The following is a 22835-nucleotide window of genomic DNA, read 5'->3' on the forward strand; positions in this document are numbered from 1 at the left end:
ATTGCAATTTACATTTGTACTTTCTTAAGACTCTCTAAAACAGAATTATAGAAATGTACAGAACTATAAAATTGATCAACACGAATGCTCAGCATTACTCAAGTAAAAGTTTAGAAGTCTGGTAATAGCTTCCAAAAAATTTGTGAATGTCGTACTACTATAAATGCAATCTTCCTCCTTCCTCTCAAAGAAACCATTAGCTACATAGAATCAATCCTAAACAAAGAGTAACATTTTAAATTTATAGTTCAACTGTTTCAAGCATCCCCAAAGACCGAGTCTATTTTTCTATTTTTAAGTTAACCAAAATGTATGTTAAGTACTAATCCTGAAAGAGTGGAAAGAATTCTGGAGTAAAAAATCAAAAAGGCCTGTGTTCAACTACTACCTAAAGATTACTTAATAGCAGCATTACCTTAGGCAAATCATTCAAATACTGTGACTCTTATTTTCCTCATTTGTATTTGGGATAACAGCACCTATTTCATGAGGTTTTTGTAAAATCAAATAATAAAATACATGTCAAAAACTGCTATCTAAAAGTGAGCTATTATTATTAGAACAGAAGCAATTCTAGAACAATCTTGTCTGTACAAATAAAACAATATATGGATCATATGAAAATCAAATTAAATAAGGTGTGTAAAAATAGTGTAAAATAAAAATCAGCCAAACCAGACCCACTAAAAAAAAAAAAAAAAAAAAAATCTATCCATATCTACTAACATTAAAAACTGGGACTTGACTCCCTCTAGCCTAAACTTTTTAAGACGGTAACTTTCAAGATGAAGTCTTAAAATTCTTTACTTAAAACTGACAAAAAGGCTCATAAAGCACCTCCCTCCTACCAATATAAACAAAACTGAAATGAATTACAGCCATTAGCCCATTTCTCACAGGTGTACATAAGCGAAATGAGTTAAATGTTTGGTACCTTTTGCAGAGACATATAAGCTATCACAGAATTCAAGTAGTCCCAAGGCCAAAGGTGAGCCATCATGCCACAATGCCCCAAACAAAACTTGAACATCAAGAGTTTCTGGTTATTCTAAAACAGCAAAATCCCTGCTGCATTGTTTAAAAAAAAAAAAAAAAAAAACTAGGCTAAAGAGTATATTCAGCTAAAGCAATCAATTCCTGAAGCTCAAACAATTTTACTTCTAAATTTTATAACTGGAAACACTGACTTGGAGTTACACATTTTGAAAATGAAACCGTAAATTTCCCTATAAGTCCCCTTTCAACGGCTAAAGAAGTACTATGTTTGCTCACTTCTGGGTAAATATATTTTAGAAAAGACACTGATAAGTGTCCTAGAAGAAGAATGCAACAGGAATAGAAATGGACCCCCAAGTTTGTATTTTAAATATGCAATCATTTTTTATCTTGTTGATTACTAAATCCAGAATCTTGACAAAATTTAAATCCTTCCAATCCACTTTCTTAATATTCTCCTTTTTTTTGAGTCTTTCAAAGTCTACTACTGCCTTGATAGTGATATTTTGGAGTGGGTCTTAAAAAGAGGTTAGGACTACAACAAAAAACTAGAATAACCTTTGTGAGTCCAGTGAAAATTTAAAGGTAATTTAAAAGTTAGTCTGTGCCATAATTTTTTTTGCAACAATTCCTAAGACAGACTGCTATAAAAAAATTTCAGAAATGCCAGTAGTTAGAACGTTCAAAATAAAAATACTTAACTTTCCCTCTTTTGAAAAATTGCAAAAAACCAAAACAAAACAAAACAAAAAGTCTATTCTAAAGCTACATTCTTCTTCTGTCCCTTTACTTCCACTCAATGTGCCATTTAATTTACAAATAGGAATACAAGTTTGCTTTGATCTATACAATTAGATAAGGAGCTTAATTTAGGTTTTACTGCCTTCATTCCTCTAAATTACATAAAAAATACAATATTACATAAAATGCTGATCAACTTGGCTTATCGGAACACCAATAAAAAGTTTATAAGATAAACTGTCAGTAAAGACATTTAATACACTTAACAGCTGAAAGATCATGAAGAGTTACTATGAAAAAAGCAGATAAACAGTTCGTAGAATTACATACACTCACAGGTAAAAACAAAAGGCATAAAACTGAATGTCCATGAAGAATATATCAAATTAGGAGTTGATGGAAAAGGAAGGGATAAAATGAAATGGGATTTTCATGTGTAAGGCCACATACAAATTGGACCATATTTATCATTCAACTTATCTTTTGTGTCTATTGAAGAACAAATCCAGAGTGTGAAAATAACATTTTAATAAGTTTTTTTTTTCTTCTTCAGTTTAAACCAGCTTCTCAGGATCTTATACTAACCAGCAAAGCTAACAAAAATCCTCAAATATACTGAAACAGCCTTAAAAAAAACATATGGTCATTCATTCATCAGCATAACTCTGACTATAGCAATTACATATGGCTAAAAACAGGGCATGAATTCTAGATTAGCACACATAGAATCCTAAAAACATTTTTCAGTCAAACTACTTATAGATTCTGCAGATAGATGCTACACACAACTTCTCAATTTAAAAATGTTAATCATGTGTTATTTATATCATGGCTGTATTCATTAGCCTTAGTACAAAATAACAAAGCAAGAGAAATATACTAAATAAATCACAAGGGACATATATCTCTTTAATCTTTAATCAACTGTTTTGCAGCTCTAACTGGTAAATAAATTCTTGCTTGATGTTTTCTTCTATTAACTATTTTAAAAGATCAGCTTATACCACCAGTAATTTTTTAGAAACCATAAATAACTTTAAATTTATCTTTTTTAACTACTAGAATTATAATTGGCATATCATCAAGTTATGAGGCCTAAATATAAGTTTCCTAAAATAAATATATAATCAAACTAATCTATTTCCTCCATATCCTAGCTATACCAAAATTATTCTGATCAACTCACCTCTGTAACAGAACCTTGCAGGTCATTCTGATTATTGTAGCTATTCCCACTGTACATTTCTGATAAAGGGACTTCATTTGAAAAACCATAATGGCAAGTTAATAAATGCTTATGAATATTACTGAGTTTGACTTCAGTGGCTACCTTCCAAAGGCTGAATACTTCTAGACAGAGCTGTGCTAAACTCTGCAGTCTAAATAGCAGACTGCAACATGAGGTCACTACTGACAAGAAGCTACCCAATCAACACTCCAAAAATGTCCTTCCAAATACTTTACAGCTTTTTAGATGAAGCACACCAAATACTTTACTGCTTTTTAGGTGGAGCACAATCAGAAATCTGGGTGAGATGCCACACACAATAACATATAAAATTGATCAAAAAACAAAACAAAACAAAAAAAAAAAAAAAAAAAAAAAAAAAAAAAAAAAAAAAAAACTAGCCAATCATAGATCTAAGGTCCCTTCAAGCTTTTATTAGATAGTCTCTTAAGAACCATAATTTCATTCATTCACATAAAGGACATAAATGTCAAATTGATTTTTAACAAATATAAGAAATGAACAAGTCCAAAACAAGTACAAAATGGCCAGACTATTAAAGGTTCATGTAAAAAAAATTTTTTAAATAAAAAGATCTAACATATTGGATTACTTGCCATCAAGAGGAGGGGAAAGGGAGGGGGGGGATTGGAACATAAGATTTTACAAGAGTCAATGTTGAAAAATTACACATGAATGTGTTTTGAAAATAAAAAGCATATATATATATATATATATATATATATATATATATATATAAAATAAAGAAAAATATCCTAATTATCACCATTTTACATGATGATTTCTTACGATTTTAAGGTAGATGCTTTTTGTGGTATTAAAAAAAAAAAAAAAAAAGTACCTATAGAATGAAAACTCTCTGAGAGTCTGGATAACACATATCTTTTTTTAACTTTTGTATCACAATAACTTGGTCTAATACACATTAAGTACATAATAAATCGATGAATTCATCTCAATTATAAAATGTAGGCATTTTAAACCTACAAAAAGGAAAAGATACATTTTTTTCTCTTCCCTTTTAAAAAAAGAAATTACCAAATTAAGTATTGCAACCACTTTATTAAAACAATAGGCTACCAGGTCTACCTATAGTCTTATTTATGGTTCCATAAACAGATTCTCATAATTAGAAAAAATTAGAAATCCTTATGTCCAATGAGTTCATTTTAGAGAAAAGAATTCTCAGACTGCAGTTATAATATCCAATACAAAATGAATTTTAGATCACAGATCTAGACCTGAAAAAAACCTTAGAATTCCTTTAATCCAAACAACCTTCTCATTTTACAGTAGAGAAACATTGTTTCGTTAAAATAACTAGGAGGTAGGCACTATTATTATTCCCACTTTAGAAACAGGAAAACTGAGGCAGACAGCTATTAATTCTCTTGATATTATTAAGATAGATCTGAACTCAGGTCTTACAAATAACAGGTAAGTCCTTGTTAGGATCTTTGTGTAATAGACTTTTATTTTACCTCTCCCAAAAGCAAAGTATTTGCATCCATGTTTAGAGTACCAAGTCATAAGCACCTCCACAAAACTTCTGATTTTTAGTTAAGGGAATAACTTAACACCATTCTCCTAGCACTGCTCCAAAAAGGCTACTATCCTGTGTTATTTCCTTTCTTTCATTTTTATCCTTAAAGTTACCACAAAAGACTTCCTGCTCTTTTCCCAATATCTTCATCCATCTGGGTTAAAAGAGTCCCAAAGCAACAGCATTACTGACCAAACCCTTTACATCTAATAAGTCACATAACTCAATTCCCTTCAACCAGTTACTAGTGCTATTATACTATAGATACTATAATATACAATTAGCCAGGACGCTATACTGGAAAAGAAAACAAATTGCACACCTTGCTTAGCACCTATCATTATCCTGAAACCCCTAAAAAGAGAGAGCAACTCTAACAAATATCTAAAGATAAGACTTTTCTCATAAAAAAAGGAAAAAGTAGATCCCAATATTCATTAAATTGCTTTTGGACACATGAATTGCATGCAAATTTCCTTTTCATCTCTACTCAGGAATTGGAATATCACATAATTACTCATTTTGAGAGATATTTGTTGCAAAAAAAAAAAAAAAAGAAGAAGAAGAAGAAGAAGAAGAAGAAACCGATCAGCTCTCCTCGTTTTTAAACTCCTTGAACTCAAAGAGAATTCCATTTGTTGATGTAAAGGATTTTAATTTAGCAGCACAAAAAAAGAAAAAATACTGACTTGCAGTCAGGAATATTGTTTTCAAATCATGGTCCTTTCCAATTATGGGTTGCTGTAGTCTTAGAAAAAAGTTACTTTACTACTCTCAATGGATAGGTCTCAATGTATTCATTTGAAAAATAAAAGGAATTTACAAAGCTATCTTTTAAAATCTCTTACAAATTTTTTCTTTAAAAATAGTAAGTTATACTTTTTTGAACCAAGTGTCATAGCAGATATAGAGATTTAAAGCTAATTAAACATTTAACTCTTCCTAGCGATGTGACCCTGGGCAAGTCATTTAACCCCAATTGCCTTATTAACACTAGCTTCCAAAACCCTTATGTATACTAACAAAAAAAAAAAAAAAAAAAGATATTTGTGTGTTTTGGGCTAAGGAAGTCTCCTCTTTTTAAAAAAAAAAGTCTGTTTAAAAAAGGTCTCTTAATTTATCTTACTTCAGAATCTATACTTTTAAAAACAAAGAAATGCAGATGTATTCAAGAACAATAACAAATGTTCACAAGCAATGAACTGCATAAAATTCCATTTGAACAAATGTAGCTTCCACAATGATGTCATTACATTCTAATTATAAACACACAAGGAATATTTCTATCCACAAGAGGGGAGTATTACTTGGAGGATTTGTTTAAATAAACTAAATGATTCCCACTATATTTGGCAAATATAAGTTTCTTGGGAGATTTGTATACTCAGAGATTATTTGGGTTTGGGATAGGACCAGTCAAAAGCCAAGTTCTCCCCCCCACCAAAAAAAAAAAAAAAAAACTGTCTTCCACTCTAATCTTCTCTACCTGGATTAACTCTGCTCAGTTCCCCAAAATAAGCATCTGATATCTTGGCAAACAGGCAGAGTTAATTAAAAAAAAAAAAAAAAAAGGAAAAAAAAAGTTTAATTCGAATACAAAATTATCTCCTACCACTTCTTTTCATTAGTTAGGATTCTGTTTATCTTTAAAATTTTTTTGCATTATTTTAAGTCACAATGCTACCTCAAGGTCTTTCCATAGACTCATTGAGCTAGTAGTAATAACCATTCATACTTGCGTTGTGTTTTTTTGTTGTTTTTTTTTTTTTTTTGCTAAGGCAATTGGGATTAAGTGACTTGCCTAGGGTCACACAGCTAGGAAGTGTTAAATGTTTGAGGTCACATTTCAACTCAGGTCCTCCTGCTTTCAGGGCTGGTGCTCTATCTACTATGCCACCTACCTGCCCCAAGTTGTGCTTTAAAATATTCAAAGTGCTTTCCTATGACAAACTTGTGATGTAAATAGTACATATTCCACTCCTAAGCTTAAGTACAAATACCTTCTAAAATATTCTCCAAAAGAAAACTGAATGGCAATAGGAAGGAATATACTTTCTTCTCAGCAGTTCATGGATCCTATACAAAAATTGACCATATATTAGGACATAAAGATCTCAAAATTAAATGTAGGAAGGCAGAAATAATAAATGCCTTCTCAGATCACAATGCAATAAAAGCTACATTCAGTAAAAAGTTAGGGGTAAATAGACCAAAAAGTAATTGGAAACTGAATAATCTCATCTTAAAGAATGACTGGGTGAAAGAGCAAATTATAGAAACAATTAACAATTTCACCCAAGATAATGATAATGATGAGACATCATATCAAAATCTTTGGGATGCAGCTAAAGCAGTAATAAGGGGAAATTATATATCTTTAGAGGCTTATTTGAAGAAAATTGAGAAAGAGAAGATTAATGAATTGGGCTTACAACTTAAAAGGCTAGAAAAAGACCAAATTATAAACCCCCAACCAAAAATTAAACTCGAAATACAAAAATTAAAAGGAGAAATCAATAAAATTGAAAGTAAAAAAACTATTGAATTAATAAATAAAACCAAGAGTTGGTTTTATGAAAAAGCCAATAAAATAGATAAACCTTTGGTAAATTTGATCAAAAAAAAGAAAGAGGAAAATCAAATTGATAGTCTTACAAATGAAAAGGGGGATCTTTCCACCAATGAAGAGGAAATTAGAGAAATAATAAGGAGTTACTTTGCCCAACTTTATGCCAATAAATTTGATAACTTAAGTGAAATGGATGACTTTCTCCAAAAATATAGGCTCCCTAGATTAACAGAGGAGGAGATAAATTGCTTAAATAGTCCCATTTCAGAAAAAGAAATAGAACAAGCTATTAATCAACTCCCCAGGAAAAAATCCCCAGGGCCAGATGGATTCACATGTGAATTCTACCAAACATTTAAAGAACAATTAGCCCCAATGTTATATAAATTATTTGAAAAAATAGGGGATGAAGGAGTCCTACCAAACTCCTTTTATGACACAGACATGGTACTGATACCTAAACCTGGTAGATCGAAAACTGAGAAAGAAAATTATAGACCAATCTCCTTAATGAATATTGATGCTAAAATCTTAAATAAGATATTAGCAAAAAGACTTCAGAAAATCATCTCCAAGATAATACACTATGATCAAGTAGGATTTATTCCAGGAATGCAGGGCTGGTTTAATATTAGGAAAACTATTAATATAATTGACCATATTAATAATCAAATTAATAAGAACCATATGATCATCTCAATAGATGCAGAAAAAGCATTTGACAAAATCCAACATCCATTCCTACTAAAAACTCTTGAGAGTATAGGAATAAATGGATTATTCCTTAGAATAATCAGGAATATATATTTAAGACCGTCAGTAAGCATAATATGCAATAGAAATAAACTGCAACCTTTCCCAGTAAGATCAGGAGTGAAACAAGGTTGCCCACTATCACCATTACTATTCAATATAGTACTAGAAACGCTAGCCTCGGCAATAAGAGCCGAGAAAGAGATTCAAGGAATTAGAGTAGGAAATGAGGAAATTAAACTATCACTTTTTGCAGATGACATGATGGTATACTTAGAGAACCCCAAAGACTCTGCTAAAAAGCTACTAGAAATAATTCAAAATTTCAGCAAAGTGGCAGGATACAAAATAAATCCACATAAATCCTCAGCATTCTTATATATCACCAACAAAATGCAACAGCAAGAGATACAAAGAGAAATTCCATTCCAAACAAATGTTGAGAGTATAAAATATTTGGGAATCCATCTACCAAAGAAAAGTCAGGAATTATATGAGAAAAATTACAAAACACTTGCCACAAAAATAAAATCAGATTTAAATAATTGGAAAGACATTCAGTGCTCTTGGATAGGCCGAGCGAATATAATAAAGATGACAATACTCCCCAAACTAATCTATTTATTTAGTGCTATACCAATCAGACTCCCAAGAAACTATTTTAATGACCTAGAAAAAATAACAACAAAATTCATATGGAAGAATAAAAGGTCAAGAATTGCAAGGGAACTAATGAAAAAAAACTCAGAGGAAGGTGGTCTAAGTGTACCTGATCTAAAGCTATATTATATAGCAGCAGTCACCAAAACCATTTGGTATTGGCTACGAAATAGACCGGTAGATCAGTGGAACAGATTAGATACAAAGGACAAAAAAGGGTACATCTATAGCAATCTAATCTTTGACAAACCCAAAGATTCCAACATTAGGGATAAAAATTCATTATTCGGAAAAAACTGTTGGGAAAACTGGAAATTAGTATGGCAGAAATTAGATATGGATCCACACTTAACACCATATACCAAGATAAGATCAAAATGGGTCCATGATTTAGGCATAAAGAGGGAGATAATAAATAGATTAGAGGAACAGAGGATAATCTACCTCTCAGACTTGTGGAGGAGGAAGGAATTTATGACCAGAGGAGAACTAGAGATCATTATTGATCACAAAATAGAAGATTTTGATTACATCAAACTAAAAAGTTTCTGTACAAATAATACTAATGCAAACAAGATTAGAAGGGAAGTAACAAATTGGGAAAATATTTTTAAAAACAAAGGTTCTGACAAAGGTCTCATTTCCAAAATATATAGAGAACTGACCCTAATTTATAAGAAACCGAACCATTCTCCAATTGATAAATGGTCAAAGGATATGAACAGACAATTCTCAGAGGAAGAAATTGAAACTATATCCACTCACATGAAAGAGTGTTCCAAATCACTACTGATCAGAGAAATGCAAATTAAGACCACTCTGAGATACCACTACACACCTGTCAGATTGGCTAAGATGACAGGAACAAATAATGACAAATGTTGGAGGGGATGTGGGGAAATTGGGACACTAATACATTGCTGGTGGAGTTGTGAAAGAATCCAGCCATTCTGGAGAGCAATCTGGAATTATGCCCAAAAAGTTATCAAACTGTGCATACCCTTTGACCCAGCAGCGCTACTACTGGGATTATATCCCAAAGAAATACTAAAGAGCGGAAAGAGACATATATGTGCCAAAATGTTTGTGGCAGCTCTTTTTGTTGTAGCTAGAAACTGGAAGATGAATGGATGTCCATCAGTTGGAGAATGGTTGGGTAAATTGTGGTATATGAAGGTTATGGAATATTATTGCTCGGTAAGAAATGACCAGCAGGAGGAATATAGAGAGGCCTGGAGAGACTTAAATCAACTGATGCTGAGTGAAATGAGCAGAACCAGAAGATCACTGTACACTTCAACAACAATACTGTATGAGGATGTATTCTGATGGAAGTGGAAATCTTCAACATAAAGAAGATCCAACTCACTTCCAGTTGATCAATGATGGACAGAGGTAGCTACACCCAGAGAAGAAACACTGGGAGGGGAATGAAAATTGTTAGCACTAATATCTGTCTGCCCAGGTTGCATGTACCTTCGGATTCTAATGTTTATTGTGCAACAAGAAAATGATATTCACACACATGTATTGTACCTAGACTATATTGTAACACATGTAAAATGTATGGTATTGCCTGTCGTCGGGGGGAGGGAATAGAGGGAGGGAGGGTAATTTGGAAAAATGAATACAAGGGATAATATTATAAAATATATATATATATATATATATATAAAAAATAAAAAAAAAAATATTCTCCAAATTAAAACCTTCACTTTAACTTATACAGTGATCCATTCCACTTTTCTATCAACACTGCAAGGAAAATTTTCCTCTAAGAAGCTGAAATCAGCTTCCCTAAGTTTTCCTAATGGTTTTATTTCTTCTACTTTCTAGGACCAAGAAGAATCAATTTCATCTTTATTCTATGTCACAATCCTTCAAATACTTGAAATTAGATACTATATAAGAACCAAGAATGGCACTTCTCCTATTCCCACCTTTGCCTCTCCCCTCCACACCCCCCAATTCTTACCTTACTTCTCAATACCCAGTCAAATTTTATCTTCTCTTGGGCAAACAGTTGCTTCAAATGATTTTATATGGTAAAGATTTACTATAGGAACAAGTAGTGTACAAGATTTTAAAAGCTCAATTCCTGAGTCAAAACAATATTTTCCCTAAAAAAATGAATTTGACAAAAAACTTCAGATTATTATTTCTATGAAGTTTTTCATCTACAGAATCTATAGGAACCAATTAAATAAGGTACTATTACTTATTAAAAAACAAAAATAACTTCACTAGAAAGAGCATTGGGTAAAAACTGATATTTAGTAGTCATTTACCTGTAGCAATGAGTAAGAAGGTCACATGAGGAAGGAGAAATGGAAAAAACCTTTAAGTACGCTAACTTTAACAGTTGAATAGTTTGCATATCTATTATCTTAGTCTCATGCTAGACTGCAAGTGCTCTCTGAACCCTATAGTGCTATGCAATTGTGAGAAGTACTATAAGGACTAAGGATAGAGAAAACATGTTTTAAGTTATCTTCATATTCATTTAAAAACCAAGCTACACATTATACACAAAACTCTTCATTATATTTTCCTGTGTTTTGCACATAGTATGTATGCTATTAATTGCTTGGTGAATTAAGAACAGTAAAGGAATCCTTAGATGAAAGTAAACAGAAAAGGGTGTCAGAAGGAAATCATGTACAAAAATCATGGCTAAAAAAAAAAAAAATCAACTGCAACTCAGAAAAGTATATAATCAATATATGCAGAGATAGTATTTTTCAAAATGTATGCCATGGCATCTGAAGAGGGACAAAAGTGAAAAACTCACTTCCAAAAGGATGAATATATGCAGAATACAAAAGCTACTGAAGTGAATTTAGTCAATGACATATATCCACTAAAAGTCACCATTGAAAAAAATTTTAAATGGCATCATTTGGTTTACTATCACAAATAAAAAGGGAATGGGACTTTTCAGATGTTGAAATATGTGTCTACTTATATTCTGAAAAGCCATCAAGAAGTATTTATCCTCTTATTAAGAGTCCCCACTGGAGAAAGCAATGGCCAACTATATCTTGGCAGTAATTTTAAATTTTCAAAAGCCATTCAATAAAAGGCCATACTCTGGTAGGTCCTACCAGGCTGGATAGGCTTCTTGTAGACCTAGCGATAAGCTGGGTTAATTATCACCAAAGACTGAGAACCAACTGAGCCAACTTAAGCTTCTCTAAATCAATAGAACAACAACTTTATAATGAATTTTACAGCCACAGCAATTCTTGATTATGAGCTACTAAATAGCCACTGATTGCAGTGGCTATTTTGTATTATGTATATTGATACACTAAAGGACTGCAATCTGCAATGGTAAATGGAGCTCCCAGGTACTTCATGGAAACTAGTCTTCAAGTATATATAAAACATGTCATAGATATAATTTCATTTGGGGAGCTATTTTATGCAGAAGTGATACATATGTAATAAACTTTAGAATCTTTAGTTTTCTTTATTCCCTTCCTCATTACTCAAGACAATGATTTTCAATGGAAGGATTTTAATGCTAGCTTCTTTAATAAGTGATACTGATAAGCTAACAGCTCTAAGTAAAATGTTTCCAAAATTTTCTGCAAGTCACAATGACTGTCCTTTTAAAGAAAAGTAACATACTTCCTTGTTTGGGGAATTAATAAGCACTTTAACACACTTCCTTGTTTGGGGAATTAATAAGCACTTTAAAGTAACACTTTACTTCCATTTATCAGTGACATACTTGGTATACCAAAGCCATTTTATTTCGGTGCCTAACTAAATTGGTTGCCAAATTTATAATCATAAATAGTAAACCAGAATCTAGCTGTGTCACCTCTTTAATGTGATACACATTGAAAGTCATGCTACCTTGCAGACAAGAGGATGATAGTGTGTAAAAACAGAGAACTTGACAATATATTTTTTAAAGTCCCAGCTCCATGATACAAGTTAACTTCTTCACTATTTATTTTACAAGGTCATTGCAAAGAAAGTATTCAGTAAATTAAAACTATTTTTATTTTTAATTACTTCACGTAAGAACTCTGCTCTTGTCTTCCTCTCTCCTCATGCTGAAACAAGGATGCACCAGAGAGAATCTAGAGTGACTGTTCTCCCCTCCAAAAATTTAACTTTCGTCTACTAAACTCAATTTCCAGACAGTAGAAGCTAAAGCTTTGAGAAATGGATGGAATCACAGGCTCCAAACTATCCTGAAGGATTTAGTTGTCATCTGCCAGAATACCATAAATATGTGTTTATAATGGAAAATTTTCATTATTTTCAGTTTTTAAAAATCACTTCTTTTTCTTCCTTTATTCAACTGGCACAATCCTGGCACCAGATAAAATCTCATGCAGAGATCAAGAGCTAATTTTAATAACTGAATCCTTACCTTGTTGATGCTTTAACACTATTAGATTCCAGTATGTTCTCAGTCATCCTCAAGTGTACCACCTCTGGCATTTCTTTAGACTGTTCTACACAATCTTCTGGAAGTTCTTCGGACTGCTCTAGCTTTTCATCTTCTTCCTCTTCCTCAGAGAGCTCATTGATCTATTAAAAACAAATTTTAAAATATTGACAATTTAAATTTTAATAAAATTATCTGGTTTATAAGCCAAAGAAAAGCAATTATAAAAGGACATTCCGAAACTGAAATTTAAATGGCTTTCTAAATCCAAGTCTCACTTGGAGAATATTGATTGCTACTTGTTCTATAGCTCTGAAGGAAAGATATGGACTGAAAAGCAAACAGCATCTCAAAGAATGATGAAATAACAATAATATTGGGATTCCACTGAGTATATGACCAGGTCTTTCAACTTCCAAAGAAAACTTAAACATCATGATTAACATCAGGGCAACCTCATGTTCCGCCCAATTTTGTTAATATAGTAGATAAGTAAAGGCTTCCTAATTGCTCTCTGCTTTCCAGGTGCACAAAAGGAGTTTAATTCAGTAAGCATGAAAAATCCATGAAGAGCACATATATACACATACTCCTAAAAAAAAGACTTACTAAAATTTCTAAAATTAAATCAACTTTGTTTAGAAAGAGTCACAGAACCTGAAATGACCAAATCTGTAACTTTTCATGAAGAAGGGGCATTACCAGGATAGGAGTCATTCCTTTTAGTTGTTTCAACATATTATAATTCACTTTTTTTTCCTAAGTGGGAAAAATAAAACAGATTTGTATTTATTACCTCAAAGTGATTATTTCAGGAAAACAAGTCTTAAAATAAGTGATAGATGCTAAAATTTGAGAGAGTTTTTTTTAAAGTAATGAAAAATGAAAAAAAAACAACTATATTTATTTCAATGATCAAATATAACTTCTTAAAATACCTCAAAGGTGAGATATATTATAAACAATCTTTAATAATTTTCTTATAAATCGAACACTAGATTTTTAAGGATGTAAAAGCAATGAAAGTACACTGAATTCAAATCCAGTATACTGGAAGTGTTAAGAATATACTGGATTTTACAATATGGAAATGACAGTGCTGTCTCAGGATAAAGTCCAAACGTGATTTCTGAATTTCATGTTAATACTGCAGGCTTTTTGGGGTTTTTTTTGCTGAGGCAATTGGGATCAAGTGACTTGCTTAGAGTCACTCAGCTAGGAAGTGTTAAGTGTCTTGAAGTCATATTTAAATTCAGATCTCCCAGACTTTAGGGCTGGTACTCTAACCACTGTGGCATCCAGCTGCCCCAAGACTGCAGTTCTTAAAAGGAAAAATCACCATGGTTTGGCATCCTACTTATCAACTAATACAGGATTATAGAATTAGAGTTTAAAGGGATCTCAGGGCTCAAATGAGTCTAAACCTCCTCATTTTACAAATTAATAAAAGTATGGTCTAGAGAGGTTAAGCCACTTACCCAAGATCATACTGGTAGTAAAGAGCAAAAGTCAATATTCAAAATTCATCTTCTGACTAAAAATCCAAAACTTTTATAGCATCAAGGTAACAAGTGTTTAAATTGTTTAATTATAAAGTTTAACCATTCTTGATGAAAATTAAGTGTACTGCCAATATCTCTGCCTTTTTATATTAATAGGATTCAAACCTTTATTTTTTGGGTGGGGAGGGGAATGAAACAGCAAAGTGGTGCAATAGATAGAACACGGGCTTGGAAATCAAAAAGACCTGTGTGCAAACTGAGTCTCAAACACTTAATAGCTGTGTGACTCTGGGCAAGTTACTTGTTCTGTGTCTATTTCGGTTTCCTCAACTGTAAAATAGAAATAATAAAAAGTACCTACATCACACAGCTGTTGTGAGTATCAAATAAAATAATATTTATAAAGCATTTAGTACAGTGTCTGGCACATAGTGGACATTTAATAAATGTCTATTCCTTTTCCCTATTCTTTTTTAGTGGGACACAAATACTTAAGTGAGTGTCCTGAGCTGTAGCACAAAAAGACCTCAGGGTAGTTTGTTGGACTACTTTTAATAATTTGTACCTTGTTCTCTTTCTCTCTTGCTGTTAGGTTATTTCACTGCCTGCCTCTAGCAGCTTTTCCTTTCCTCATTTCTCATTTCTAATAAACTAAAAAAAAATAAAATAAAATAAAATAAAAAACCAAATAATTGTGATTTGAGGAATGGCTGAATAAGTTATAGTATATGAATGTAATGGAATATTGTTGATTTATAAGAAATGACGAGCAGATTGATTTCAGAAAAGCCTAGACAGACTTACATGAACTGATGCTAAATAAAATGAGCAGAAACAAGAAAACATTGTTCAGAGTAACAAGATTATGTGATGATCAACTGTGATGGACTTGGTTCTTTTCAATAATGAGGTGATTTTCAAGGCAATTCCAAAAAGACTTGCAATGGAAAATGCTATCAACATTCAGAGAGAGAACTATGAAGATTGAATGTGGATCAAAGCACAGTATTTTCATCCTTTTGTTGCTGCTGCTTGCTTGGTTCTTTTCTTTCTCGTGGTTTTTTTCCCCCTTTTGATATGATTTTTCTTGCACATCATGACAAATGTAGAAATGTGTTTAGAAGAATTGCACACGTTTAACCTATAATGGATTGCTTACTGTCTTACAGGGGAAGAGGGAGAAAAACTTGAAACAGAAGTTTTGCAGAGGTGAATGCTGAAAACTATCTTTACATGTATTTGGAAAAATAAGATACGATTGAAAAAAATAATGTTAAAAAAAGAAAAGTGCTAGATTTGGAAAGAAAGGACCTGATTTTGAATTCTGGCTGCTTACTAGTAACCTGTGGCACCATGGAAGCATCAACTAAGGTCTCGTTTCATCTCTCTCACTTTCAACCCTAAATCTATGAGTTGAGTATTATAATCTTGCCTATAACATTTGGATACAATTGAATCTCTCTGAATGTCCTATTCTTTATCTGTAAAATAAAGGTGATACCCAAGATATATACATCATAGTAGTCTCACAGGATTATTGAGGATAAAATGAAAAATAATGTAAACTAAAATTAATGTATGTATATCACTTTGAAAACTTTAAAATGCTAAACAATGTAAATTATTTGACATTAGGTTGCCTGATGGGAACAGAGAAAGCACTCCAGGCATGATGAACAGGACTCAACAAAATGAGAGAGGCCTTGTATAAAAGATGGAATTAGTCCAATTTAGCTGAAGCATAAGAGAGAAGTTATTTGAGAAATTAAGAGCTGAAATCCTAAGTGTTAAGTGCTATCTTCACATATAAATCTGTGGCACTGTATAAAAGTAACATGGGTCTTCAGCTATGAAATGCCACACATGGTATTATTAGCATCAGCTAACCTACAAGGACCTACTTTTAAGGTGCCAACCTGTATAAATTTTAAAACTATACTGAATTACAAATAACTTTCCTTTAATACCTAAATTACATAGGGTCGATATAGAAATAAATACAGATGTTTGGTGAATATCTGTCTAGAAAATGATTTACCAACTTAAAATAAAAGTCACAAATGGGAAGAAAATCAGAAACAAACTATTAACTACTTTATCCACTTTATGAAGGCATCTGAGGCTGAAGCACACAAAAAAGTATAAAAGAAAAAAAACAGGGTGGCATTTTAATTGAGCAAAAATTTACATGCATTCACTCTCCAAATTTTAGGTTGAGATGATTCTGGGGATTTACTAAGATTTTTTATGCTTGGCAATCCAAATACTAAAATGTACATAAATTCAGTAAAATATATTTGAGATAGATAAAATAAGCAGTCCATAGAACATGCAAATTCTCTCACTTAAAATTTAAATTAATTCAAATAATTTTTACTTTCCTCTATTATCATCACCTCTAAAAGTAACCTGGTAAGACAAAAAGAGCCAAAAAGGTAAAAAGTAAGCCATTACTTCCTACCTCAAATTAATGACCACATATAAAGATGAGTTTGTTTTGTTTTTTTTCATTTTAGACATTCAAATAAATGTGCTCTAACTTTATCTCCATGAAGCTCTTCAACAATAAATGCTTATCCATATGCCTAAATGAACTGGTTTAATCAACTGAAACAAACATATTTGTTATGTGCATAAATGGGAGATGGATCAGTTCAATTTAATAAATTTTTATTAAATGCTTAAAAAAAAAAAAAAAAAAAAAAAAAGAATGAATGCTTGGGTCTCAGTTACTCAATAGCTTAGCTCTTCAGCATCTAATGCATTTCAAATGCTACTTAAAACTATTCTGTGTATGCTTCTGCCTCAACTTCGCTTCTGGTGGATCCTTAACCATACTTACATCTCTTCTTTCTTTCATTGCTGTAATTCCCTTCTCTAGGGCCTCGTGAAATGCCTGCTCTCCAGACTCCAGCTTGTGGAGAACGCTGCTACCTGCCTTCTCAAATGTATAAAGAAACATAATTATATCACCTCCATCCTCAGATAAATTATTAAGGACGCCATACTAAAGAGGTTATTCACCTTCTTTAGTTTTGTCTCAAACATGTTCTCTACTTGTCTTCCAGCAACGATTTGTTCCTTTCTAAAGTCACAACTAAGAGTCTCTCCTGAATCAATTTAATAAGGCTTATAATAGCCAAGTCATTGTATCAATAGTAACAAGACTGTAAATGAAGAAAACAAGTGGGTGCATAAACTTGATTCCACAAAATCTGAAATTCAAAGTAAAATAATATTACTATCAAGAGTAGATCAGGTCCAACTACATATTTAAAAGTCTTTGAGGTCCTAGTATTTCTCATTAATGGATAAGAAAGCAACAACAGCTATATTTATTCAACTTTGAAATAAAACAAGAATTTAAGAAACATTTAACTTCACTCAAATACTTTATATTATTATCTCCTAAGCCAAATAAAGTTTGTTAAAATTACTTAGGAAAAATACCAAAATTTTAAAAATCTGCTTCCTTCACTTGCATCCTAATTATTTCCTAATAAGAAAATACACACTTTTAAACAATCAAACAAAAGACAGTTTATATATCGCAGGAAAAGTACAGATTTTGGGATACAAATATTCCAAGACCCATTTCTCTAGGCAACCCTACATTACATTAATTTTCTTGCCAAAAGGCAAATTTCCTCATTTCTACATATATTTGTCTATGTATTCCTTAATTTAGCTGTTCTCAGTTTTCAAACCATAGCTCATTTCACCCATGCCATTTTTCCAATGCATCTGGAAAACAATACAAAATGCACATTCAACAGAAGTAGATAAAGAGATTTCAAGGAACACAACCAAAACCTAATAAACAAAGAATGCCAGAATAGTCTAATATAATCCAAAATATTTCACTAAAATACATCCTACATAGGGCAGAACAGCTGTGATACAAATATATTATGAAGTCAATATAATGAATCCCCTAAAAGTCAAAATTTATTCTTAGAATGTAGTTGAATAATCTAAATAGCAAGTTTATTTTATATCACACCTTGCAGAGATAAAAATTTATAAATATAAGTAAAAATTAAATATATTTTCACAATTAAAACATAAACAATGAGGAATTCCTGCAAATGTGACTACTCCCTTACCTCTACTTTCATTTCAAACAAGGACAGATAATTCTTTTTGTTTTGGCCTTAGTTTTTTGAAAGGCAATCAGGGTTAAGTGACCTGCCCAGTTCAGTGTCGTGTCTGAGGCCCAGATTTTAACTGAAGTCCTCCTGACTTCAGGTCTAGTATTCTATTATTCACTGTGCATCTAGCTGTCCTGCAGATAATTCTATTAAAGAAGGTACTTCATAATTTTCCCTTAGTCTTACTATGGTTTCTAAGAGGAGATCCATATAATGGTAGCTGTTCAATTTCAAAACCGCACCAAAATGTCCAGGTGTAATCTACTCAAGCTACAAAACCCACCAATATAGTTTATTCCCATATGCAAACAGGTTTCATCCTCAACTCACATAGCAAGATACATTTGGCATTTGCTACTGTGTCATTTCTTTAAAGTTCATGATACTTAAAAAAAAAAAGTCATAATCCATGTTTGTATTTTAAAAACAGAAGCAAGGTAGAGACAGAAATTTTCTACAGGAAGCAATACAAAAGATGGCAGGCAGTAACAAAAAAAACCCCATCCCAAGTATTTTTAAACATTAAAGAAACTCCCATTCTTCTAAAGTTTGTGTTATGCACAGAGTAATATCTCTCTCATCAGATAAAATAAAATATCAATGAACTATAGATCATTTTCCAAAAGATGTTTTATTATCTGCAAGTAATACAAGTAACTAACAAATACCAAAATTTTTCCAAATACACTTCCTTCCAGATCTATTTTAATGACTAGATGAAGCTGTTTTATAATCAAAAATATAGAGGTCACTGACAAATAGATTAAAAATCCTTTAAAAAGTTTTTTCTTCAATAAAGTTGTCACCTACAATTGCATATATTATTATTTTGTTTGGTAAATCCTAAAAAATATCTTTCAATCCAGATCAAAGTTACTAACCTCTAAATGGACTCAAAATCAAAGGAATTTTCATCACTACACCTTTGACCTTCACTTGTCCATTTATTAAAAATTTAAATCAACAAAATAAATTTTTTACCTATATTTCTAGATCTCATTTCTAAGTCCCATCTATTTCTAATATACCTTTACAAGTAATATATTAACAACTAATCTTGGGCAGAAAATATTAAAAAATTTTCAGAATAGATGTCTGAATTTTACATTTTCATCTAAATAAAACACCAGATGGCATGTCATTGGTGTCATATTGCATAAATATTTCTAAATTCTTTTTTTTTTTTTTTTTTTACAAATCACTAACTGTCCATGGGCAATATATAGCAACTAAAAGATAAAGGATAATTATGTATATCTCATGGAATGTAGTTATAGATATATGGTTTTAATGTTTTTAGTTAACCTTCAAAAGAGGACAAACTTGAATACTCACTTGTTCAGTCAGTGAACTCAAATCATTAGTAGATGAAAAATCTTCCTCTTCATTCTCAAAGTACTCATAGTAGTTTTCCAGAAGTCCAGCCATTATTCTGCTTACTATTTCTTGCTCTTTCAAATCTTCCACATCTGTATAAATGCTATAAATACCAATTCTAAATTTAGTTGAGGATTCTTCACAAATACATTTGGCAAAAGGATTCTCTTTTTCCACTGTAACAAAAACTACTTTTGAGTGAAATTCAACCACCTCAAAGATGATTTGATAACAGTGGGTAACATTTTAAATCAAGAATTGCATTCTGAGCTCTTCAGAGAATCTAATTTATCACTTTTGAACCTCAATTTTTCCCATATGTAAAATGGCATTGAATACTATTCCCATGCAAGCTGGGAGGAATAATCAAATCTATCATAAAAATAAAAGCTCAAAAAAGTCTGAATTCTCTAAAAGATAAAACATTTCATAAATAATAATACTTTCTACATCCAAAAGTTCCTTCCTTTTAGGTTAAATGCATACATTTATAAAATAACTTACTGGAAGACATCTGGACCGAAGACAGCAGCCAAAGAATTTGCAGACCAAATTTCTTCATGATGTGATGCTACGTTGGCTAAAAATCTACATAGAAACTTCAACAAACTGTAATTAACAGGTGGAAGCTGTTGCAAGAGGAACCTCAACTTTCTTCCAAATTCATCTTCATTATTATAATCTGTAAAGCATAATGACAGGTTTTTAAATGAAGTAAAAACAAAGCTCAGATATTCTGCCAACTTCACATTACTCTATCCCCATCATTTTTTGACTTCCTGTAGTTAACAGCCTTTGGCTTTTTGTTTCATTTAAGGACAAAGGGAAAACTTATGAATGGGTGAGGGAGAGGTGGGAAAGAGTGAGGATGAGAATTAACTCATGCTTTCAAAGGTTAGAAATGTTTTTCCCCCCACCTAGTCCTCATTAGTAGCATTTTTCCTTCTTTTTCAATTTGCTATTTGATACATAAGCATAGCTGCACTATGCAACCAGTGCCAGTAGGTAGAAATTAATTGCACAAGGCCAATATAAATAAATTGGGTCCTGGGAACACAAGCACACAAAAATAATTTCATCACTAATATGCTAGCAATACTTTTCAACTTGGGTAAATGAGAAAATAACCAATTCATATTCCACATTTTTGATTCATTCAAGTATAAAAGTATTGCTGACATATTAGTGCTAGAATTACTAGAGAGAAATTAACTCCATTTTTTCTATAATAGTAACTGAGATTAAAAAAAATAGGTAGGTTACTACTGGGAGTTTGGGATAAGAGAGAGAAGGAAAAGTTTATAACATTTTACATTCAATGAAAAACCTGGGAGTTTGGTCAGCCCAATTTAACAGTGATGTCAATTAGAAATTCACTCTTTCCTAGAGTGAAAAAACCTTTTTATATCAAAAAAGGTCATATACTGAAGTAGCAGTCCCATTCTCTCTGGTGAAAGCAATAAAAATACCTTTTGCTTTGTATCACTATACATTATGTAATACATGAAAAATGGGTTTAAAGATGAAGTTCATATTTTTCATCACAGACAAATTTAGACTGGTCAACTGGTACAAATGAATCAGGCCTATAGTCATGCAGAGACATATAATAGCTAGAATTTATGTAGTGCTTTAAGATATCTAAAATGCTTTACAAATATTATCTTATTTTATCCTCACAAGCACCCTGGAATGTAAGTATTTATCCTTAATTTACAAATGAGGAAAGTGAGGCAGAGGACTTGCCTACAGTTGAAAAGGTAGGATGAAGAGTCTGAGCTCAAATCTGAACTTGGCTCTTCTTGATTTCAACATTCTTTATCTAGTCTTGGCTTGTCAAACACATGTGACAATCCAAATCAACAGAAAGGTATAAAACCCTGGTGACGGAGAGTAATATTTTGACATGGTATCATTAAATAATATTACAGTGACTGATTTACACATCATTCAAGCTTATAAGAAACCAGACCATGACATAAATAAAAATCTCTTTTACTATAAACTTACCCAAGATGAACACACTAAGTCATCATAAAAACAGAATATTAGCAAGGATTTAGATGGCTCAAGAATAAACTAAAGCTTCTTTCCTCTAGGAAATTAGTACTAAATTTTATAATGCAAAATATGTGAGCACATTAACATTAGTTAATACACACAGAAAAATACTTGAAACAAAAAGGAACAGATCTGGAAACTTTTTAACATCATTACTATTAGAAAGAGAATACAGCTCCATAAAAATAAAACTGGCAATGAAGATTCATTTTTGAGGGCCATCATACAACTTAAGAGGTACAATAAGAGAACATTATTCTGCTAATCATTTTGCAACATAAAGTTGTGTTGAACTCAAGTAATCAGGATATATGAGACAAAAGATACAATATCTCCATTGAGTTCTAAATATAAACCAGATTCCTATCAACTTAGTGTCGTAAAACAGACAAATATGAAAGCTGTTACAGTTTTTAGTTCCAAATAAAATTACTGAATATTATTTAAAGGTTGCTTCAAGAAGAATCCCTTAGTTTTCTTCAGAGTTCATCTACATTTTCCTACAAGTTTTCTCCTGATCACTTCACAGATTGGTGCCCTATTCCCAAAATTACTTTGTAGCTAATTTGGTATTTCTTTTATATATACAGTCTACCAAGCCAGACTGTAAGGTCCTGGAATGTAGAGTTATTTACACTTATGTCTTTGCTTTCCTGATACTTAATATATAAAGATGCTTAATTAATATTTGCTTATTGACTCATGTATAAGTTTATCATTTTTATTCCACTGCTACACTGCTCAGCTACAGACATGAATGGAATAACTAGAATACAATAATGTAAATATATTAAGTAGTCAGAATTTCTCCATTTCTTTCTAAGA

The 22835-nt window shown here is 31.7% G+C and overlaps 1 protein-coding gene across 11 annotated transcripts in view; it reads right to left on the reverse strand.

Annotated features, from left to right (window-relative positions):
• The window catches only part of FAM13B (family with sequence similarity 13 member B), a 155594-nt gene that overhangs the window by 35278 nt on the left and 97481 nt on the right, over positions 1-22835 (reverse strand). For 6 of the 11 annotated variants that reach the window (XM_074291409.1, XM_074291408.1, XM_074291406.1 and 3 more), the window contains 3 exons: positions 20454-20631; positions 19908-20052; positions 12902-13062 (listed from right to left, as the gene is read on the reverse strand). In XM_074291409.1, coding sequence (XP_074147510.1) covers positions 12902-13062; positions 19908-20052; positions 20454-20631 — 484 coding nt within the window. Of the gene's footprint in view, positions 1-12901; positions 13063-17263; positions 17360-19907; positions 20053-20453; positions 20632-22835 lie in introns of all 11 variants that reach the window. The other 5 variants (XM_074291399.1, XM_074291401.1, XM_074291398.1 and 2 more) reach the window with 1 other exon arrangement.

The sequence above is a fragment of the Sminthopsis crassicaudata genome, chromosome 2 (assembly GCF_048593235.1).
Source record: "Sminthopsis crassicaudata isolate SCR6 chromosome 2, ASM4859323v1, whole genome shotgun sequence".
Classification (NCBI taxonomy): Eukaryota; Metazoa; Chordata; class Mammalia; order Dasyuromorphia; family Dasyuridae; genus Sminthopsis; species Sminthopsis crassicaudata.